The sequence below is a fragment of the Pholis gunnellus genome (genome assembly GCF_910591455.1).
Source record: "Pholis gunnellus genome assembly, chromosome: 7".
Taxonomy (NCBI): Eukaryota; Metazoa; Chordata; class Actinopteri; order Perciformes; family Pholidae; genus Pholis; species Pholis gunnellus.
Window position 1 is genome coordinate 18,205,029 of NC_136533.1, and position 22,862 is coordinate 18,227,890.

General features: G+C 41.7%; 4 protein-coding genes across 6 annotated transcripts in view; 1 reads left to right on the top strand and 3 right to left on the bottom strand.

Moving 5' to 3' along the window:
* Positions 1–1,441, bottom strand: part of srgap1a (SLIT-ROBO Rho GTPase activating protein 1a) — a 75,570-nt gene extending 74,129 nt beyond the window's left edge. For all 3 annotated transcript variants that reach the window (XM_079163794.1, XM_079163792.1, XM_079163793.1), the window contains exon 1: positions 873–1,441. In XM_079163794.1, the coding sequence (XP_079019920.1) occupies positions 873–936 (64 nt within the window). In that variant the 5' untranslated portion in view covers positions 937–1,441. The remainder of the gene's footprint in view (positions 1–872) is intronic.
* Positions 1,442–2,178: 737 nt separating this feature from the next.
* rxylt1 (ribitol xylosyltransferase 1) lies at positions 2,179–6,879 on the bottom strand. The gene is made up of 6 exons (XM_079163604.1): positions 6,702–6,879; positions 6,375–6,563; positions 5,556–5,658; positions 5,084–5,398; positions 4,773–4,943; positions 2,179–3,363 (listed from the first exon to the last, which is right to left on the bottom strand). The coding sequence occupies exons 1-6, from the start codon at positions 6,847–6,849 to the stop codon at positions 2,961–2,963; spliced, it is 1,329 nt and encodes a 442-aa protein (XP_079019730.1). The 5' UTR covers positions 6,850–6,879; the 3' UTR covers positions 2,179–2,960.
* Positions 6,880–7,187: 308 nt separating this feature from the next.
* LOC306699206 (cytochrome b-c1 complex subunit Rieske, mitochondrial-like) lies at positions 7,188–13,886 on the top strand. Its single transcript, XM_079163747.1, has 2 exons — positions 7,188–7,391; positions 13,164–13,886. Exons 1-2 carry the CDS (start codon positions 7,280–7,282, stop codon positions 13,772–13,774), a joined length of 723 nt encoding a protein of 240 aa, XP_079019873.1. The 5' UTR covers positions 7,188–7,279; the 3' UTR covers positions 13,775–13,886.
* A 519-nt stretch (positions 13,887–14,405) lies between these two features.
* LOC306698820 (uncharacterized protein) lies at positions 14,406–21,224 on the bottom strand. Its single transcript, XM_079163301.1, has 2 exons — positions 20,931–21,224; positions 14,406–16,222 (listed from the first exon to the last, which is right to left on the bottom strand). The coding sequence occupies exons 1-2, from the start codon at positions 21,121–21,123 to the stop codon at positions 14,898–14,900; spliced, it is 1,518 nt and encodes a 505-aa protein (XP_079019427.1). The 5' UTR covers positions 21,124–21,224; the 3' UTR covers positions 14,406–14,897.
* Between the last annotated feature and the right edge of the window lie 1,638 nt (positions 21,225–22,862).

Genomic DNA, 22,862 nt, shown 5'->3' on the forward strand with positions numbered 1-22,862 from the left:
TTCCTGTGCTGGTCTGTCTGGGAATAAACTAACTCTGCTCTGCATGCATGGGGGGGGGGCGCTTGAAGGAGACGAGAGAAGTTAGGGTGGCATCATTACGCAGTCTTGCACTCCTCTAAATCACACATAGCAGTGTTATGCTTCAGAGTGAAGTCTGTATGAACAGAAAAGGGCATAGACGGGTAAATAAAAATGACCCCACACACAATCTAACTGCTCTTCTGAAGTGCCCCTGAGCAACGCACTGCATCTTAATACAGGTGTGCTGTCTGAACATGTGCTTTCCCCGTCCTCGGTCTCATTACCACGCTGTAATGCTGTGGGAACCGCGCAGTAACAGGTTGTTAAACACGTCAACACAATAAAATGCGCCAGACCAAGAAGCGGCAGTAAAAATGGTCCGAGTGGAAAAAAGAAGAAGATTGTAACCCGATTGGACATCCAACTAGAAGCTAGCAGATTACTTGATAGGCTTCATGTGTGAAACACGGTGATCTCCTTTATGAGCGTTCACGTGCAAAGCTGCAAAACAAAAGACTACAGGCCACTCCTGAACTGAGGCACCAGTCCTTTTACTTTGCTAATATAAGTTCACACCCTGGCAATGATCACATGAATAACGTTACCACTATATTGTTTTAAGCCCGTGAAGTAATTCTACAGAAATTCAACTTATATGAAGATATGTCCGTGTTAAACACATGATTGTTGGCCGTGCAGTAGACACCAATAGTAGGTCACATACTGCTAACTTTATTTCTATTGAACACATATCACTGGCTACGACTCATGCAGGTAATCTAACGTTAGCCTTTTCCCAATTAATCTTCCTGCGGCTCCGACGAGCATTTCCCAGAGAAGCACTCACTTACCTTTGACTTGACTCTCGTAATCCGCGATGATTTCTTTATCCTTTTTGAACCTCGACGTGGACATTTTCTGTCTTTTTTCTGTCCGAAGCTTGTTGTAAACTTCTTGAGAAAAAAAAACTGTCAACCAGCGAGGAGTCCTACAGCAGCGGTCGCATCCCACACAGGACGAGAAAAAAAATGAACGCGAGGGAAAGAAGAGGCACGACACAAAATGACACTTTGTTGCAGTTTAACTCTGCAACAAGCTCGACTTGGAGACGGAGGGAAACGTTGAACGTTAGTTGTGCCTCTTCCCTCTGGATAAACGGTGGATTTAAAGCGGGGCCGATGCGCAATGTTGCTCCAACCAATGAATCCTCTCAAGTAACAGAGCAGTCGGTGCGGGCGGCGCAACAGCGCTGCCGCTATACCACAGAAGAAGAAGAAAAAAAAGACAAGCACGCAAGTTTCAGGGTCTCCGTGACGGGTTTCCACGGCTCTCTGTAAAGTAGTGGCAACGACCCACCCGGAGGTCTTTAAAGTCGCTCTCAATCGTGCGGGTGTGTGCTTGTTGGTAGCGGTTTCCAGTTTGGGACCCGCACACACACATACACACTCACTTCCCCCCCTTGTTCGCTCTCCCTCGACGGTTTCTCTCCCCCCCCCTAACTCCCAGCAGGCTCAGAGGCAGACAAGGCCGGCCGACTGCAGCACACAGCAGCTGGAGTCAAGCAGGGAGAGGAGAGGAAGGAGAGGGAGGGATCAGCACGCACATAGAGCTAGTGGACACCAGTGGACTGACACCCCTTGCCCCCAAATATAAAGTTGTGTTTATGTGTCCATACAACAGTTTAACCGATTTAAATGTAGCAAAGTATACGTTATGATTCTCCGTAGTATTGCTTGTAATGAAAACCAAATTATTTTTTATTTATGTCTTCTTACAAACAAATACCCAAGCTTACATGTGGCATTCCACCTAAATTCACATGACAGTAAGGATTTGCAGTTGCTTTTGCCCTTAATTAATCCAAAGAAAAATCACAAACACAGGATCATTTTTTTCAAATAAACGGATATCCAGTAATAAATAAGGGCCCACAGCAGCAGAGGGCCTCTAAACATCCAGGTAAAACATACTCAGTGACCCCGTATTTCCTGGATACACCCATGCACTCATGCACACAAGTAAGCCAATATAGCTAATATATTCTACATGTATTTTATTGTCAAGAAGTTATTCATCATATATTTCAAAAAGACAATAGTTAGTCAAATGCAGATTAAAATACATTGTCTTAGTATAAGTTTAACAAAGATTCCCCCATGCGTTTGCTCATTTATTTCTGCCTAACTTCAAAAAGCTTTTACCTTCATCTGAGATCATTGTAGCCACTAAAAACTACCTGGACCACAGCGCCATCTGCAGTGTATAAAAAAGAAATGCACAGGACAAGCACATCCACTCATTTCTCTTCAAGACAACACTCCAATTTATTGGCTTGCACTGTCAAAAATAAATTTAAAAAATCCATGCAGCACACCACTAAAATAAACAGAACAAAGAAGAAAGTCCTTTGTTGTGTTTTGATCAGAACATTGTCACATGCCACAGCAACAACATCCATTTTCAAGTGGCTTACTAAATAAGAGCTCTCAGCACCATTTTCAAATGAGGCCTAAAAACACATAACATCTCATTTTACTCCTTATGTTTAGTGTTTTTTAAAAATCACAATATTAAGTGTGTAGAAACAGATATAAAACATGGTTGAAATAATCTTTGAAATAATGATCTTTCAAAATGCAAAGGCAGTATAATTTAGTATTTCTAAACGCCTGGACATTCCACTGTTGTAAACATTAACATAATAAACATGACCCATGACACTAATGTCATGGTGCCCTTTAATGACTAGTAATGGCAGCTTTACAACACACACAAATGGTTTTATAATAACCCGCACAAGAATATTACACTGAACATCATCAGGCTCACAACACCAGTAGTATGTCACATTTATCCACCAACCACAAAATAAATTAAACCAATATTGAACGTCTACCCCTGTATACCTGACATAAATGTTTGTTTGTGAAACGCTCCCGTCAGCCGCTTTTGAAGAAAGTCTCCTCGATGACCTCAGTGAACCTCTCCTTCATCTGCTGACGGAAGCTGGCGTACCACTCCAGCAGCCTCCTCCTCCTGTCCACCCTCTGCTCCTGGCTCATCGCTCTCTCCCTCTCCAAGATGGCCGGCAGTTCTTTCCAGTCACTGATGAAGATGAAGGGTGCTCCTGCAGCTTTGAGCAGACGCAGTGGGGAGCCGGACCCGGCCGAGCAGGTCCCAGGTGTCAGTACATCTTCCACCACGGGCACCGAGCCGTAGGAGCAGGCCTCGTAGATGCGGTAGCACTCCGTGTTGATTCCGACTGGGCAGAGAGTGAGCTCGCTCTGAGTCAGAGCTGTCTGATAGCCTCTCAAGCTTTCCGCTGTCTCCTGAGGGAGCCACCTGAGGCAAGGAATAAGTGTAATTAATGTGCTAAATATGTCGCAGCACTGTTCCAATCAGATGATTCCTATTGTAGATATCTCACCTCAACCCCATTTATAATTCAATAAGTAAAAAAAACGGCAACAAAAACATTTAAAATATCGAAAGACATAAAAAGGTAGCTACCGATAACACCAGGGTTCCCTGGCAACATTAACAACAAACAAAACTCTTCTCAAACTGCATTACGTACCACATACAGGAAGTCAGAGCATTTTATTTTTACCGCTGCCCTCTGTGTGCGCAGCAGCCCCTAAAATGTGTGGGTAAAGTTTGCAAACTACTTACATTTAAGTAAAGCATGTAACACAATTCCAGTATAAGTGATCCACAGTCCACATATCTGTGCAAAAATGAATTCTTAAGTTTAATAATATAAGGTCTAACCTCTTCAGCCTCTGTGATGTATTACTGTAAAAAGGGAGAGTTCACCTCAAGATGCTGTTTATCAATCTAGATTGTTTTGGTGTGAGCTGCCTGGTTTTAGAAATAGTGGCCGTAGAGATGTCGGCCATCTCTCCAATATAATGGAACTAGATACAACAATGCATTTGAAAACCTCAGCAGCAATGTCTCTTTCGAGAAATCATGACCGGGTAACTCAAGATAATCCACTGACCTTGTTGTGAGCAGTTTGAAGTAGGAACTATGGTTGAAAAAAAATAATTTCTACATGAAACTGCTTACAACAAGGTCTGTGGATTTATATTGTACATGGTACTTAACTGTTAATGTTTATGCTTTGTTTCTCTGTTCTACTTTGCTGTCTTTAATGTCCTTGTTTTTATATTTCTCTTGTTTATTGTATATTCTATGTGTGTATGTACGATGAGAGCAATGTGTAACCGGAGTCAAATACAAATAAGGCTGATTATGATTATGATTCTGATTATCTTGAGTTACCAGGTCATGATTTCTCAAAAGAGACATTGCTGTTGAGATTTTCAAATGTATTTTTTGGGGCGCTTTAAGCACCACCAGCCAAGTGACATATAGTACCATTACATTTGAGAGAAGGCGGCTGATTTTTCCAAAATTAGGCAACTTGAACCAAAACAATCTAGACTGATTTAATCTCCTTGAATTTCACCAGAAAAGACCTTGAAAATAATGTCAAAGCCCTTGAATTTGATGTCTCAGTAAATGGGAGAACCCCAATGACTGTTAGCAAAAACAGTTGTATCATAAATAATATAAATGATTTGTTATGTTTAAAAAGATACAAAATAAATATCTCAGTGAAAGGTTCTTGTTATTCTCAATATCAATCTTTTTTTTTTAAACAAGTCAATATATAAATAATATAGTCATTTAAAGAAAATAGAAAAAGTGATTTTAGGTCATATCAGTCCTAAACAATGACTTACTTCTCCCTGGCAGTGGTGATGCATTCCTTATCCAGACCAGATTGTTTCAGCACCTGCATAAGAGTTTCTCTGGATGAATTTTTGTAAACAGTTCCTAGGAAATTGCAGAGGTATGGCCTGTTGGAGGTAATCAGTTGGGCATTAGGCCTGATCATAGGAAACTGCCTGTATCTGCACAGAGACAAGCAAAACAGAGCAATATGTTAGACAAAGCTATTCATTTGAAAGTACAACCCGCAGTTTCATGTACTGATATTGAGTACACATACACTAACACACACACTGACACACACGAGTAAGAAATGACATACGTGGCGACACCAAGAGGCCACTGGAAGACATCCTTGTCGTTGACCCAGGGGCTGTCGTACACTAGAAACAGCAAGTCCACAAATCCACCATTTCTCTTTAGGTATGGGGCAATGAAGTCGTTGTTGCAGTGCTCATTCCCCAGCAGGACCACAGCCACGTGTGACACTGTGTGGGAATGTACCAGAGCTTGGACATGCTCCAGCCACCGTGTGGAGTAAGAGACCTTCTGCTGCTCGCGGCCATTCAGAACCAGAACCAGGCTGTTCATATCCACAGGGACATGACCCTGGACCACAGCAGGACCTGTGTAGAAACTAAAGATGGAGAGGCAAGAGGGGAGGGCGAACAAGTCAATTTGATAGTTGTGTCTTCTGTGGTTTGTATATGATGTGGTGTGTTTCACAGAGATGCAAAAGCAGACTACATGCTTGGATTTGGCAGTTGTTAAGTCTCCCATGTTTAACTTGTTACCTGAAATCAATCTTCCCTGACTGCAGTTCTCCCTCTCGCCATTGTGCGATCTTGTCAGTAGGGTTGAGGGGTCCCTCTAAAATATGTTCCCAAAGGTAAATCCCTGAGGAGAAGAGAAGCGTTCACAGCCATTTACTACCAGAGTTCAAATGTCAACATGTAATTAGAAATGTAATACTTTCAATGTTTACACAACTTCTCCACATCCACACCATGTACAAAATAATACTATTTTGGTTGTTCTCATCATATAAGATCTGTGATGTTTATCAATGCATGACTGCACAATGTGAGTTAGAATTGTTGGCCATGTTGCAGGTGCTATACTGACATAAGGCCAAAGCTGTCAGAGGGAACCAGAGGATTTCTCCTCAGGCTGTTAGACTTTCTGCCGGTTTTCATCAAACAACTCTAACTCTTTTATATGATGTTCAGTTTGAATCCTGTATTCCTTTATACATAACACTCAGACTGTACTGTCTATTTGTTATGTTGTATTGCCTCGTTTCTGTATTTCTTGCCCCTCATCTACACTGAGTTATCATTCTGTTCCACCGTATAATTGAATAAATGACAATACAAATGTTGAAATTAACACAACCAGAGGCCAATGAAAATCATCGATCAAAAGACTTGAAAAACAATATTTTCAAATTTGTATCTAATTCAATATAAAGGGAAACTATTTTTTAAATCATCTGTAGTTGTAAGAATGAAAATGGCACTGTGATGTCACACAATTGTCATTTCACGCCCACATCCCACCACAGACCTTCTCTGCAGGCTGTGACAGACAGATTATATAATGCCACGACTTACCTATGGCAGCTTTACCCCAGATTTGTACCCTGTATCTTTTGGGTTTGTTCTTGTCAATTCGACCCAGGTGCTGTTTGAAAGCCTCCCTCTTTTTGGTCAGAGCAGAGTTGTAGTCCACCTGTTCATCCTCCCACGGATTCCAATCACGAGCTAGGAATGGAGCAACAGCACCGCCATCTCTGACGCCACCTGCAAACACAACACACAATTTTCATTATAGCTTATAGGCACACACTTCCTCCATCTTAGTTACCATACAAACGAAACGAGGTTCTAACAGTGTATTTGCAATCGGGACTAGATAACGGTTGCGCTAAGTGTAATTACCCGAGAGTGCCCCCGTCTCTTTCTTCACCACCCTGTGAACACGGGAGATGACTTTGGTGCTGAAGAAGACATTATATGCAGCATAGAGTGAAAATGCTACATATGCAAAAATAATTAGCAGGAATAGCTTCCTTTTTGGTATTTTCATTTTTATTGTATTTTACTCTCTCAGGTTACCATTGTGTAGCTCCTCTCCATATTTTGTGTGAGGACCCTTGTTTACATCATGAGGACCCCTAGATACAGCTGCCTTAGAAAAATGCCTGTACCGAAACAGCCGTTATTTTAAATGATTGTAGGATTTCAGCCACGTTAGTCAAAACTGTTTATATATGTCAACACTGAATATATAACATGTAATTATGGCTTCATTTAATAAATGTAAAATAATAGAATTACTCAATATATAAGATAAAAACGAAAGGGACACTTCGGTCAGACCGAACTTAATGCGGAACGTTGAGAGGGCGGAGGGAGTTTCTGGTAAAGCACATCAGCGAGGTGCACGTAAGATTTTTACTGGCAAGGTCGTGTCGTGTCCGCAGTTTCGGCGTGGAAGTCCCTTATTCTGGGCAAAGATGTTGTCCATGTCCGCTCGTGCCGGGGCTCTTTCCCCTTACTTGCAGGCGACAAAACAGACAGTTAAAAGCCTGCGGTCCTCTGCTGCCAAGGACTTGGTGCCTTCTGCTGGTAAGGACGACTTGTGGCTATATAACGTTGGATGTAACGGGCGGAGTTTGTGGTGGTACTGATGTGACGATGCAACTCAATATACTGACTTCAAACTGATTAATTAACATGTTCATTTTAACAGCGTGTACATTTTATGCTTATCTATTTTATTGCCGTTCATGTCTCCAAACTAACGCTAGTACTGATAACTTGCTCTGACCAGCTGTAAATAGCTTTGTTGTAACTGACATCTGTAACCTGACAGAAGGTCAACTATGGTTAAAAAGTCTGACGTATATAAAAAAACACGAACGTTACTTTACACCAGTTACAGCGATGACATCGATCTTGACGTGTGACCCTGTACTGTATTTATGTTTAGCTTTCACACGCCAATACAGGTGAAAGGTCTCTTGTGTTACATAATACGTGTATTACTGGTTATTGTGCAGAAGAAAAAAAACTAATCTACAGATAGTTTGATTATTCAGTTCGGGTTTTATTGCCTCCAATTTAACAATTATTTTCTATGCGTCGGTTAACGGACTGATAGAAACATTGTTACGTGATCGACAGAAAAAAAACAAAAATTCACTGGTTCCAGCTCATCAGATGTGAATATGTGCTGGTTTTCAGTGATGGCAACCTGAATATCTCCAGGTTGGACTGAAATAAGCAATTGTTAGTATCAGCTAGACCAGTGGTTCTCAAACTGTGAGGCGCGCCCCTCTAGTGGGGCGCAGCGGTATTGCAGGTGGGGCGCGAGGGGAAATGCTGAATTTTATTCATACCTGCAAACTTGTCGCTTTTCGGCGAAATTCGCCGTTCATCCACGTGAATCGTGTAGATCCGTAGAGGTTTTTTTTTTTTTGGGGGGGGGTCAACTGGCCAGCCAGCGTTTCTCAGGTTGGAGTGAGACGAGGAGAAAAGGTGACGTAGTGATCTTCACAATAAAACATCTTTGATGTGTCGAGTCTTGGCCAATCAGCGTTACGATGTCTACAGCGTCTTTCCCTCCGTTACAGTTTAAGTTCCGTTATGTTCCGTTACAGTTCAGACTTGCTGGGTTAAGTTAACGTCCACTGCATGCGGAACTCTGTGGACTGTTAACGTTCGTCATTATCGCGATTTAGGAGGAAAAAACGTAACGTGATGAAACATGCAGCCCCCCGTGTTCCGGTTCAGTTCACGCGGTCACTCGTTAACGTTAAACCGGAACACGGATCTGGTTGCAGGTTGTTTGTTTTAACTTAAAGTTAAAACAAAACATGAACGAAACATGAGGCCCAGATACTGATGAGATGATGAGGTCAAAGAGCTTCAGGGAGAGGAGGCTGTTTGTGTAGCGCAGCTTGACGCAGGGCTGAGATGTGAAGGAGCTGGGCCTGGATAAAGGTGGAGCTGTGTCTGGATAAAGGTGGAGCTGTGTCTGGATAAAGGTGGAGCTGGGTCTGGATAAAGGTGGAGGTCTAAACAGACGTGAGTACAGCTTCCTGCTGTCACAGTGTTTTAAAGACATTGATAAGGCAGAGTATAATAAATGCAGCCTCTGCTCCAATGAGATGAACTACAGCAACAAGGGCTCACATGCCCTCTCATCGCACTGACAGACACTGTTCACTGTACTGACCACAGCCAGAGTACTAACAGTCCCACATGCAGTTAAATCACAGCTATTATTTTACTCTTGATAAGCTACCTTAGCCAGAGTAGATTATCATTTTAATTTAAATAATTGAACTGGATTGAATGCATATTAATTGCAAATAGAAGATAGCCACAATTCTAACAGCTGTACAGTAACAGTAGAAGTTAATATGAAGCCATACAGTAATGAAATCTAATCACTTTATTTGTACAGGTGATGGTTCTCGCTACTCTTGCTATCTTTGTTTTTATATGACTAAAACTTTTAAAGGTTAATAATAATAATAGAGCTGAAATACTGATTAATAACTGAATAATAAATTAGTTTTTTGCTTAAAGTAAATGTTTTATCACTTAATTTTCTTCTCCGAGTACACCAGCATGCTACATTTTAAAGCTCATATTTAAAATAAAATTCTCCAGGTATGTGTGAGCATATGGCGTCACAAAATGTTATTTCAATAATAGTTCAACATGGACCATTTTGTTACAATTTTGTTGGGGCGGTGGGGCATGAAAATGTTTCTTCCTCCAAAGTGGGGCGTGACAGAAAAAAGCTTGAGAACCACTGAGCTAGACTGACAGTATCATGATTTGTAGATCTAGACCTGATCAGATCTGATGTGCTGTATTGTACTTGGGGGAAGCAATCACGATTGATGAGACAATTAAAAAAATAGATCACTCTCAACATGTTCAAAACCAACGTGCTAGACAATGGGCGTCATTCGATTCTTCAACCCTGCACAAACTTCATGCATGTCAAGGAGACACAGCAGAGCGTTAGCAGGCCTGACAAGATGACAAAGAGGATGCTGGGTGACACAGTGTTCAATCGAACTGAGCACGACAACAAACTGGCTCCATCAATAGAAGACCTTATCTTCTTAAAGATAGTGGACACAAATGTCTACAGGGATGACACTAACAGTTGGGTCGCCCCACTGCCATTTAAAGAACCATGCCAGCTGCTACCGAACAACAGGGCACAGGTAGTAAACCGGTTCGCATCCCTACAACGAACCTTGAAAAGGAAACCTCGTGCAGGAACAGTATGTGGCATTCATGGAGAAAATCTTTGCTAATGGACATGCCGAGGTAGCACCGTCACTGAGAGAAGATGAGGAGTGCTGGTATCTCCCTACGTTTGGGGTCCACCACCCACAAAAACCCAATCAGATCAGGGTGGTCTTCGACTCCAGTGCCCAATACTTTGGCGTCTCCCTCAATGACGTGCTGCTCACTGGTCCCGATCTCAACAACTCCTTCCTTGGTGTCCTGCTACGCTTCCGGAAAGCGAGAGTTGCAATTATTGCGGACATCCAGCAGATGTTTTATTGTTTCTTGGTGCATGAAGACCACTGCAACTTTCTTCATTTTTTATGGTACAAGGACAATGACATCAATAAGGAAGTTGTTGAATACAGGATGAAGGTCCACGTCTTAGGCAACGCACCATCTCCCGCTGTGGCTATCTACGGGCTATGAAGGGCCATCAGAGAAGGTGCAAAGGAGCATGATGCTGATACTGTCAAGTTTGTGGAAAGGCACTTTTATGTGGACGATGGCTTGGTTTCCCTACCATCTGAAGCGGAGGCAATCGACTTGCTTCAACGAACGCAAGCATCACTCGCTGAATCAAACCTCCGCTTACACAAGTTTGCATCAAACTGTCAGGAAGTTATGGAGGCTTGAGCTTTGTGCCGCCGTCTTAGCAGAGATGGCCGATCTCATTAAAGACGAACTAGACCTAAAGTTGGATGCCACCAAGTTCTATACGGACAGCAAAGTAGTGCTCTGCTATATCTGTAACGAGTCAAAACGATTCTATGCATATGTCCACAATAGAGTTCAACGCATCCGTCAATCGTCAAAGCCTGAACAATGGTGTTATGTACGTACAGAGGAAAACCCTGCCGACCATGCATCAAGATCTTTACCAGCATCCCGCCTCGTACAAACCTCTTGGTTCACTGGACCCTCCTTCTTGCATCAGCCATCTACAGAGGAAACAAACAAATGTTAAGCTCCTTGCACCTGAAAGAGACTCCGAAATCCGACCACAAATACAAACCTGTGCTACTTGCCTGGAAGAACCAATACCAACCTCTGCCCGCTTCCAGCACTTCTCCACCTTTGCATCTCTAGTAAGAGGAGTAGCATTTCTGGTTCACATGGCAAGATCCTTCCAACACTTGAATCAAACCAGCAAATGCAAAGGTTGGCACACATGCAACTTACCTCGTACTCCAGAGGAATTGGACCAAGCACGGAATGTTATCCTTAAAGCCACACAAAAGGAAGTTTTTGCGAAAGACCTGACGGCTCTCCGAGTCAACAAAACAGTATCCAAAAACAGAGCCTTGTTGAAACTCGGTCCAAATTTGGAGGACAATCTCATCTGCGTTCGAGGCCGGCTAAAGCACTCCAACCTAGCAACTGCAGAAAAGAACCCAATAATCCTACCCAAAGATAACCACATCGCCCTACTCCTCACCTGACATCACCATGAGCAGGTGAAACATCAGGGTCGTCACCTGACAGAAGGAGCGATCAGGGCAGCAGGACTGTGGATCTTGGGAGGCAAGATGTTAATCAATTCAGTACTCCACAAATGCATAATCTGCCGCAAGCTGCATGGAAAACTGGAAGAACGCATGGCAGACCTGCCATCCGAGCATCTCAAAACTTGTCCTCCTTTTACATATGTGGGGCTCGGTGTATTTGGACCTTGGTCTGTCACAACCAGACGCACCAGAGGAGGACATGCAGAGAGTAAGTGATGGGCAATTATGTTTTGCTGTATGAGTTCAAGGGCTGTACACTTCGAGATAATCAAGTCTTTAGACACATCCAGCTTGCATAAACAACGGACCCAGACAAACCGTTCATACTCTCGCCAGCAATGCTTCTTACACAAAAGACAGGAGTTCCACCTCCACCTGGAGATTTCTCATACATGGACCTGTACACAAAGCAACAGAGACAGGTCCAGGCTCTAGCCAACCAGTTCTGGACTCGCTGGAGCCGTGAATACTTGCCTACCTTACAACACAGACAGAAGTGTACGGTGCCACGTAGAAACCTTCAAGTCGGCGATCTAGTTCTCCTCAGGGACAAGCAGACTGCCCGCAACTGCTGGCCTATGGCGAGTATCGCTGCAACGTTCCCTGGAAAGGATGGACATGTAAGAAAGGTCGAGGTGAAGACGACTGACAAGGGCAGTGTCAAGACTTTTCTTAGACCGATTACAGAAATTGTTCTACTTTTACCCAAGGACTGATTTTGAATATTGAATGTTCTTGAATCCTGCAAACTTGTAGTGACCTCACATAGGTCAGACGGGGAGTGTGTTGCCTTTTAAAGGCATTTCTACTTTGTTTAGATAATTTGTTTATGCTCATTACAAGACGAACAGATGGTTATTGTAATGTTGTCTTTCCGTTCACGTCATGATATTACTTCCGGTTTTGATAGCTTCGTTGGTTGTAGTCAAACGAGACAGAGCAGCATGCTCAGAGGAGTAATCTGCATGCATCCACCTGGAAGCGTTACTTTACTTGACATTGGACATAGTGGGCATTTTATATTGGTAAAGATTTGGTTTGATGGGTCACTTAAATAGGTTTGTATTATATGCAAGTTTGGAACAATGCCAGTGGTTTTTATGAATGCGTGTTGATGCACAAATGATCTATGTATGTTTGTATTTACAATCTGACTGAATATTTTGTATTGTTTGTATTTTTAGTTTTCACCACATGTTAAAGGAACAGAGTGACAGTAAAAAGGGTGTAAATTACAACAACTCTGTCTTTATTGACTGTGGTTTAGCTCTGTTTAAATCAGAGTTTCGACACACTGAACGAGAACACTACAATAACGACTAATGCATAGGCATACAATATATTAATCACTATACATTTAATCCAAAATGTTTATTTATAAATGTCCTTATCATTCAAATTATGATCAATTATTCGAGTCATTATATCTACTGGTAATTGAGCCTTAAATATGAAGACACAGTGTGACAGAAGCATTACTTTAAATGTTGTTTTTTTTGTAAGATACCAAATAATTTACAATTTGCCCATTAACTGCTCGTGTCTTTAAAAACTGCATCTTGTGTTTCTTCTCCAGCTCCTGGGGGGATTCGCCTTGCCCACACAGATATCAAGATTCCTGACTTCACAGACTACCGTCGCCCCGAGGTTACGGACCCCAACAAGTCCTCCCAGGAGAGCAGCGAGGCGAGAAGGTCCTTCTCTTACCTCGTCACTGGAGCGACCACTGTGGTTGGTGTGTATGCCGCCAAGACAGTGGTCACCCAGTTTGTCTCCTCAATGAGCGCATCAGCAGATGTCCTGGCCTTATCCAAGATTGAGATCAAGCTCGCTGACATCCCTGAAGGCAAAAACATGACCTTCAAGTGGAGAGGAAAGCCCCTGTTTGTCCGTCACCGCACAGAGAAGGAAATCGCAACAGAGGAGGGTGTGAATCTGGCGGAGCTTCGTGACCCCCAGCATGACAAGGATAGAGTGATTAACCCCCGCTGGGTCATCGTCCTCGGTGTGTGCACCCATCTGGGTTGTGTGCCCATCGCCAATGCCGGAGACTTCGGAGGCTACTACTGTCCGTGCCATGGCTCCCACTACGATGCTTCAGGAAGGATAAGAAAGGGACCTGCTCCTCTAAACCTGGAGGTTCCCTTCTATGAGTTCCCTGAGGAGGACGTAGTCATAGTGGGATAAACACTGGAGCTCTGTCTCAGTTCCTCCCTGTAATATGTATTTTTTAGACGGCTCCGTGTGAGAGTGACATCAAATGTGTGTATTTACTAATAAAGACATATTTCCAACTCTATGATTGAACTATTGTCTTTTCCCTCGTAAAAAAAGTGAGTTGTTTTTCTTTGATTGTTCTGCATCACTTAGCTTGACACCGCCATTTAATTTTTTAAATCTCTATGGATTTTTCATTCCGTACTAATTTTAGTATTTTCCAAACAGCATTATGCAACACAAAAAGTTTAAAGGTGAAAGAGTGCTTCACAGAAAATGGAAGCAAAGGAATGAGGGCCGGGTGTGATCAGATCCAACCCCTTTGCTGCAACACCAATCCTGATATATTGTGTTGGAGCTGTGTGATAAAGTCAAAGGTGGGGCCTGTTTCATGGTTACCTAAAGTTGAGCTGGTAAAAGTGCTCATACACATGAACAAGAGGCCTTAGGAGCACAATGATTACGATAAGATGATGGTATGATCAAGAAAAGCCACCGGGAATCTAAAACAATATCGACAAGTTGTAAACAGATTCAGGAATGTGTCAGCCTGTTAAACTGGAAGGAACTATAGATCGAGAGAAGGATGTTGGTGGTTTGTGACTCCAAAGAATGTGTAGATTGCTTTCTCTAAGGGCCCTTTTTATGAGTTTGTGTCAGACAAGATTACCATTTTATACCAGTAATGGCAGCAGCAAAGAGTGCGAACTGCCAAGATAAAGAACTATTGAGTCAGACTCCAGTCACAGATGGATTTAATCCTGATGAACAAAGTGTGCTCTGTACAACTGTATGAACCAGTGAAATACACAAACCTTTTAGTTTTTATTGATGAAATCATTTAAATACAATATACTGTGCACAGATGCAGGTAGAACCATCGTCTTAAACTTACATTACCATGAAATCAATCATCAATATAATCATCAAAACTATTTCAAACTGTACAGTTGGCGCTCATTTAGTGCATAACTTTTTGTATTGAAATATTGAAATCAGTTTAGTTGAACCACGGTTAATCATGTGTAACTTCAGAGGTGACTCGTGCTGAAAGCTTTTATCACAAACGGAAACTTTACTGCAACCAGAACAGCTAAAGGGGATCGTTTCCTGTGTGGATTCTCATGTGTTTCTGTAAATTTGAACGATGGTTAAAAGATTTCTTGCAAACTGAGCAGCTGAAAGGTTTCTCTCCTGTGTGGATTCTCATGTGTACCTTTAAATGTGGACGATTGTTAAAAGATTTCTTGCAAACTGAGCAGCTGAAAGATTTTTCTCCTGTGTGGATTCTCATGTGTCTCTGTAAATGTGAAGAACGGTTAAAAGATTTCTTACAGACTGAGCAGCTGAAAGGTTTCTCTCCTGTGTGGGTTATCACGTGTCTCCGTAAATGTGCATGATTGTTAAAAGATTTCTTGCAAACTGAGCAGCTGAAAGGTTTTTCTCCTGTGTGGATTCTAATGTGTATCGTTAAAGTTGAACGCAGGTTAAAAGATTTATTGCAAACGGAGCAGCTGAAAGTTTTTTCTCCTGTGTGGGTTCTCATGTGCATCTGTAAATGTGAATGCTGGTTAAAAGATTTCTTGCAAACTGAGCAGCTGAAAGGTTTTTCTCCTGTGTGGATTCTCATGTGTTTCTGCAAACTTGAAGAACCGATAAATGATTTCTTGCAAAAGGAGCAGCTGAAAGGTTTTTCTCCTGTGTGGGTTCTCATGTGACTCTGTAAAGTTGAACGCTGCTTAAAACATTTCTTACAGACTGAGCAGCTGTAAGGTTTCTCTCCTGTGTGGATTCTCATGTGTATCTGCAAATATGAACGATAGTGAAAAGATTTCTTGCAAACGGAGCAGCTGAAAGGTTTCTCTCCTGTGTGGGTTCTCATGTGTCTCTTCAGATTTTGACTATTGACAAATGTTTTCTCACACTCAGAGCATCTAAAATGTTTCTCACCAGCGCTACATCTTGAATCACTGACACGGATTTCATCAGGTTTCAAATAGTTTAAACCTGACTGAGGTTCTCTGGTCTTACAATCACCGCTGTCATCAGTGTCAGAAGAGTCTCCAGTCTTCTCATCAGTATCTGGTTCTGGATGTCTATCTGGATCCAAGTTCCTGTCTGGTTCTGATCCTCCACAGTCCTTTCCATCAGCTTCTGTTTCCATCTGTTCAGTTTGTCTTTGATGAAGCTGTGAGGACTGAGCTTCCTCTTCTTCATCGTCACTCTTCACAGGAGTGAATGAGAACTTGACATCAGCCTCCTCCAGACCTTGAAGCTGCTCTCCTTCCTGACTGGGGCAGAGTTCCTCCTGTTCCTCTTTAATGTGTGAGGGCTCTGGGTCCTCCTGGTCCAGACTGGAGCTCCACTCCTGCTGCTCAGAGGGAACCTCTTCTTTAACCACCAACAGCTGCTGGACGTCTGCAGGGAAACAGTAAACACACACAGAGGCGTTACAAAGACATTGGAGTATTGAGCAAATAGTCTCCTGTACATACACTTCCAGAGTATCAATAGAACCAGATAATACAATCATTTAATCAATGTATGTGACCATGAACATATGAACCAGTTTCAGGTGCTTGTCACATTTTTCACCCCCGCTTTATTTTAAATATGATTATCATTCAAATGTATCATTCTGGTGTAGTCTTAGAAGAAAATTAAGTGATAAGACATTTACTTTAAGCAAAAAACTAATTTATTATTCAGTTATTAATCAGTATTTCAGCTCTAGTTGAGCAGCTGGCTAGTTAGCTTTTTTTTATCATCAATTATTATTATTGTTATTATTAACCTTTATTTAGACAAAATCCATTGAGACCTAGGTCTCATTTTCAAAGGTTTTAGTCAAATAAAAACAAAGTTAGCAAGAGTAGTGAGAACCATCGCCTATACAAAATAAAGTGATTAGTTTTCATTACTGTATGGCTTCATATTAACTTCTACTGTTACTGTAAAGCTGTTAGAATTGTGGCCTATCTTCTATTTGCAATTAATATGCATTCAATCCAGTTCAATTATTTAAATTAAAATGATAATCTACTCTGAATAAGGTAGCTTATCAAGAGTAAAATAATAGCTGTGATCTATACACACACACCTCTGCATTAGCAACCTGCTGAAATGAAGGTACAGGCTCCTTAACCCTCTGTCTCATTACTTCAGGATCCTTGGGAGCAACTGCACGTGGGACTGTTGGGACTGTTAGTCCACTGGCTGTGGTCATTACAGTGAACAGTGTCTGTCAGTGCGATGAGAGGGCATGTGAGCCCTTGTTGCTGTAGTTCATCTCATTGGAGCAGAGGCTGCATTTAGCATACTCTGCCTTATCAATGTATTTAAAATACTGTGACAGCGTGAAGCTGTACTCACGTCTGTTGAGACCTCCACCTTTATCCAGGCCCAGCTCCACTCACATCTCAGCCCTGCGTCAAGCTGCGCTACACAAACAGCCTCCTCTTCCTGAAGCTCTTTGACCTCATCATCTCATCAGTATCTGGGCCTCATCATCGTGGTCATAAAAGTTATCACCACGAAATCGCCTCATTCTACTTTGAGTTAAAACAAACAACCTGCAACCAGATCCGCCGGTATTTTGGTTTAACGTTAATGACTGACCGTGTGAACTGAACCGGAACATGACTGCGGCCAAGTGGTCCGGCATCCGCGGAACCACGGTGACGTCAGCCGGCACTTGAAATGTAATGCTCGTCTATTCGTGGTGCTATGGTACGGGTGCTTGGATAGCCCAAAAAGCCCGGAAATAGACCTATATTTCATCAATAATTTGCCTAATTTGTTCAAAAAACAACGTCATTTTGTATATGATATGAAATCCAACAATAATAAAATCTGAAGTTACACTGCTGTATACTCTTTAATTGAAAAAGGGTTTGAAAATTATAATGCTACCTAATAATAATCTTTGATCTGTAATAAAAACATTTCCTTCATTGGTTAGCTAACATTTCCATTGGAGTTCTGTTCATGATGACCCCATATATCTCCATGTCAAATGTAATGTAATTTTACTGTACATTTTTTAAGATAACTAAAAGGCAAAGTCAACTCAAATGTAATTCCTTTTCATAAATTAAGGATTTGTTTTTTATAAAATGTCAAATATAGGGAAATTATTAATATAATATGAGCTAATTTTGCCTATATTTTCTCAAACATTGTACAGTAAAATCTCATGAAATTAGACATGTACATAGTAAAGGTCCTCATGGACAACAATCCAGTGAAAGTGTAATATAACCTCTTAAGGAATTCAAGTAATCAAAGTCCAAATATGAAGAAATTATGAAAATGAAGGCCATTTGAGTTGACTTTACCTTTAATTTTCTCAAAAACTGTACAGTAAAATATCATGAAATTAGACATGTACGTAGTAGGGGTTGTCATGAACAACAATCCAGTGACATTTTGATATAACCTCTTAAGGATTTGTTTTTATAAAATGTAAAATATAGGGAAATTATGAATATCATAATTTCATTTGAGCTAACTTTGCCTTTAATTATCTCAAAAACTTTACAGTAATAGCTCATGAAATTAGACAACTGCCTGCAGATTAATGTTGCAAGGTGTATCGATACTAAAAAGGTACCGCGGTACCCGGACGTGAAAAACGATACGATTTTGCATATTTTTAGTATCGCTACTTCATTAAAATAGCGCGCGATCAGAACGCACTCACTGTTCCGCTTCCTGTCATGCTGCCTGTACGCATTGACTGCAAGGGGGCGGGGCTGCCCAGCGCTCACACACGCAACAGGCAGCCTGCGAGTGATCGCAGGGGAGACATGGCGTCAAGTGCAGGAGCTTTTGCCGACCGTCCTCGGCTTGTTAGAAAAAAAGATGCCAGAAGTGAAATCTGGAAGTACTTTGGCTATATTGCAGACAAGTGAAGGAAAGCCCACTGACATGCAGAGACCCGTCTGTAAAACGTGTTTCAAAGCCACACAGACCAAGGGACACGTCAAACATGGCAAAGCACCTTTCCGACAGACACCCCGAACCTTTCAAAGAGTTCAGAGAACGACAGGTAAGCAAATGTGGTTATAAACATGAACACCCCCAAGCTCACCCTTAAACAGCCTAACACGAGCCGTAGCCTAGTTTGACGACAAGCCTATATGATCATGAGGTCACAATGCACACAAAAGTGTACTAAATGAAACACAATTGATGCAAAATGGCTACATGCTGGTGGATCTTGAGCTAATTATTTGTATTTTTAGTTAAGGAAAAATAATTATTCCATGAATTAAGATAAAATATGAAGTGAAAATATCAAACTCACTATGCAAGTAAATTAAGCATTTTTTATCCACCCACTCCCACAGACAGTCAAACAGATGCCAGAGAGTTCCCTTCCAGCTGTGTTTGAAAGCCAGCAGAAATATGAGAGAGGCTCAACAGATGCGAAGAGGTTAAACAGAGCAGTGGGCTGAGTTCATCTGTACTGATCAGGTGCCAATATACACAGTCGAAAAAACTGGATTTAGGAATCTTGTGCATGCGTTGGACAGAAAATATGATATGCCAGGGAGAAATTATTTCATGAACAATGAAATTCCACAGATCTACAATGAGACCAATCAGGTTATTCAGGCTCAACTTCAATGCCAGCCTTGTTTTGCTCTCACCACTGACCTCTGGACAAGCAGGGCAGTTGATGCATACATGGCACTCACAATCCAGTACGTAACCTGGGAAATGAAGTCCTGGTGTTTAAAAACCTGGGAAATGCAGTCCTGGTGTTTAAGGATGTACTCCTTTGTATTCAGACCATACTGCAGATTCTATCCATGAAGCGCTGGAGGAGATGGTGTGTGAAAAATGGGGATTGGACATGCCAAAAATGGCTGATAATACCTACTGACAATGCCTCCAACAACAAAAAGGCATTTGAAAATTACACTTGGATACCCTGTTTTGGGCATAATCTACATTTGGCAGTGGGCAAGGCTTTAGGCCTGGACAACATTAAAACAAGCTTGTCCAGGCTTTGGACAACCTTGTCTGCATTTTGCAGGTCAAATAAAATTATTTTTGTGCAACAATTAAATCCACATACAGTATTTGTTATGTTTTTTGTCTCTTTTTATATGCCCCCTTGCTATATCTGTCTGTGTGAAGAGGGTGGTCAGGTATGTTTTGCGTTTCATGTTGTGTTTTTGTCTTGAAAAACATTAATGTGCATGTGTTCCAACTGATTCCAAATACATTAGTTTTAGAACAATGCCTTTGATCACCACCACACTAAGGAAGTAGGTAGAGCTATACAGACCAAGGCTTTTACGAAGCGTAATGTCTAGATTTTCAAAATAGAGAATCGAAACAGACATACAGTAAAATGACATTACATTTTTAATGGACATAGTCCGAGTGATCATGAACAAGAATCCATTGAAAATGTACTACAACCTCTTCAGGAACTGTTTATTTAACAGTTAAAATATGAGGAAATTATGAATATCATAATTTCATTTGGGCCAACTTTGCCTTTAATTATCTCAGAAAATGTAGTCAAATTACATTACATTTGACATGGAGATATATGGGGTCATCATGAACAGAACTCCAATAGAAATGTTAGCCAACCAATGAAGGAAATGTTTATTACAGATCAAAGATTATTATTTGGTCATATTATAATTTTTGAACACCCTTTTCAATTAAATGTTTCATCAAGTTACATTTTTTCCTCCTAAATCGCGATAATGACGAACGTTAACAGTCGACAAAGTTCCGCATCCAGTGGACGTTAGCCTCAACCCATCAAGTCTGAACGGTAACGGAACTTAAACTTTAACGGAGGGAAATGAAGACGCTGTAGACATCTTAACGCTGATTGGCCAAGACTCGACACGTCACATCAAAGATGTTTTATTGCAAAGATCACAACATCACCCGTTCTCATTGTATCACTCCAATCTGATAAACGCTGGCTGGCCAGTTGACCCCCCCCCAAAAAAACAAAAGCGACAAGTTTGCAGATATGAAATCAGGGGAAGAAGAAAAAGATTAATTGCCACCGACTTTCACTCAAAACTACATTACAAGTTATCAGCCGGAGTATGAACAGTGTTTGAGAGAAGAAATAAAGTGAACCTACGTGCTCTTTGTATCCGAACTTCCGGGTTGAAAACAGCGTCCAGTAGTTCCCGTTGTCTCTTGTTCTGCTCTTTTAAACGAGAGAGTTCCTCCTCGTACTCTGCTATCGTTCTTTCAAACAGACCAAATATCTCTTCATCAGCCGCAGTTAGTCGCTGGTTGACTAAAGATCTCAGCATTTCTACTTTAGACATTTTCACTAAACCACAGAAACTTTTCCTCCAGACTAACTCCGTTAAAAACACCGTTTACTCTCATTACACTCTGACTAGCGCTCCCCGTCGGTCTGTTTCCAGTGTAGTGTATTTTCCTCAATACACATGAAACAGCATACTTGCTTGACTATGTCCTTTGTTAGGAGCAGATGTATGGAATGTGGGAGGCCCGTGTAGGAGGCATGTCCTTGATTTATGCGCCCTGTGACATGTCCAGATGTTTTATATTATCGGAGCAGGCATACGAGGAGGGGCCGGTGTGCCAGTTTAACTGGTTTTGAATTAACTGGTTTATGGTCGAGTGCGTAAAGCAGATGTGTGGTAGGAGTGGCCTTTCAGGACCCATGTTGAATAAACAGGAAATAAACATTTCTCCTCTCTCTTTCACGTAGTTTCCACGGTTTCTTATGAAAGCATATAAAGCGAACACTTTGCTGGATAATGTACTACTCGTTCGCGTGGCTGTGGTTGAGATTCTGAGGACACATAACGAGGACCAGAGTGAATGACAGAGTTGGTGGTAGGTGTCGATGCCTGTTCAAAATACTTACGTCAATAAATCCTTTATGAAACGCTCTGTTGTCCGTCTTATATTTGTATCATATATCGTTATTAATCTGATGTGGAGTCGATCTCAGACCGATAGACCTGTCCGTGCATTCATGCAGCCTGTGAGTTAAACATGTACTGAGCTCAAACACCGCATACAGATCGACGACTGTCAGCTGTGGGAAACTGTGATCCACCCAGATTATCTTGTGATTCAATTGATGTATGCTATCCACCATCGATCATAATTCATATTAAAGACTTCGGACATTCATGTTATGCTAACGATACTCTACACTGTGCAGCACACATTCATCCAGATAAGACATGACTTCAGTGTTGACAGTGATGATCTTTTTTTCAACCAAAAATGCTTTGCGCTGGTTAGGGGGTACTTGGCTGAAAACATATTTCACAGGGGGTACATCACTGAAAAAAGGTGCAGGGCCGAGATCCTTTTTGCGGCACTGGCACCCAGTGGCAGGTGTCGGAACTGTGTCAGTCAGGTGCCACAACTGTGGCAGTCGAGCGGCACTGAGCGGCACTGTTCGGCACCTGAGTGGCACTGTTCGGCACCTGAGCGGCACTGTTCGGCAGCTGCCGAGCTGAGTGGGCGGAGCCACATTTCTAGAGAACACACATTGTTGTTACGACAGGTCAGCTGCCGTAAATCAGTTTTATGATTTTAGTTGAGTCACCGGAGCCATCCGTTCTCTGTATACATCCTGTGAGTAACCATGTTGTACTTTTTTGTTTCTTATTCATTTTATTTAAGTATGATTTTGCTGGTTTTGCAACAAAAGGAAACATAATACACTCCTTCCAAATTATTACTTTTATAGTCATTTACAACAATCGGCAAAAATAATGAAACCAAATCATCCGTTTTATTATCATTTAAAAGTATATATATAAAAACGTTTTTAAATGAAAACCCATAAAATCTCCAATCCAAAAATACATGTCTGAAAATATCTGAAATGTCTCAAAACAAGCTGCCAGTGACAATAGTTGTCACAAGAGTTCCGCCAGCAGTCAGAGGGGTGTCGGAGGGTGCCAGAGAGTGCCGGAGGGTGCCAGAGAGTGCCAGAGAGTGCCGGAGGGTGCCAGAGAGTGCCGGAGAGTGCCGGAGGGTGCCGGAGGGTGCCAGAGATTGCCGCGAGCAGTCA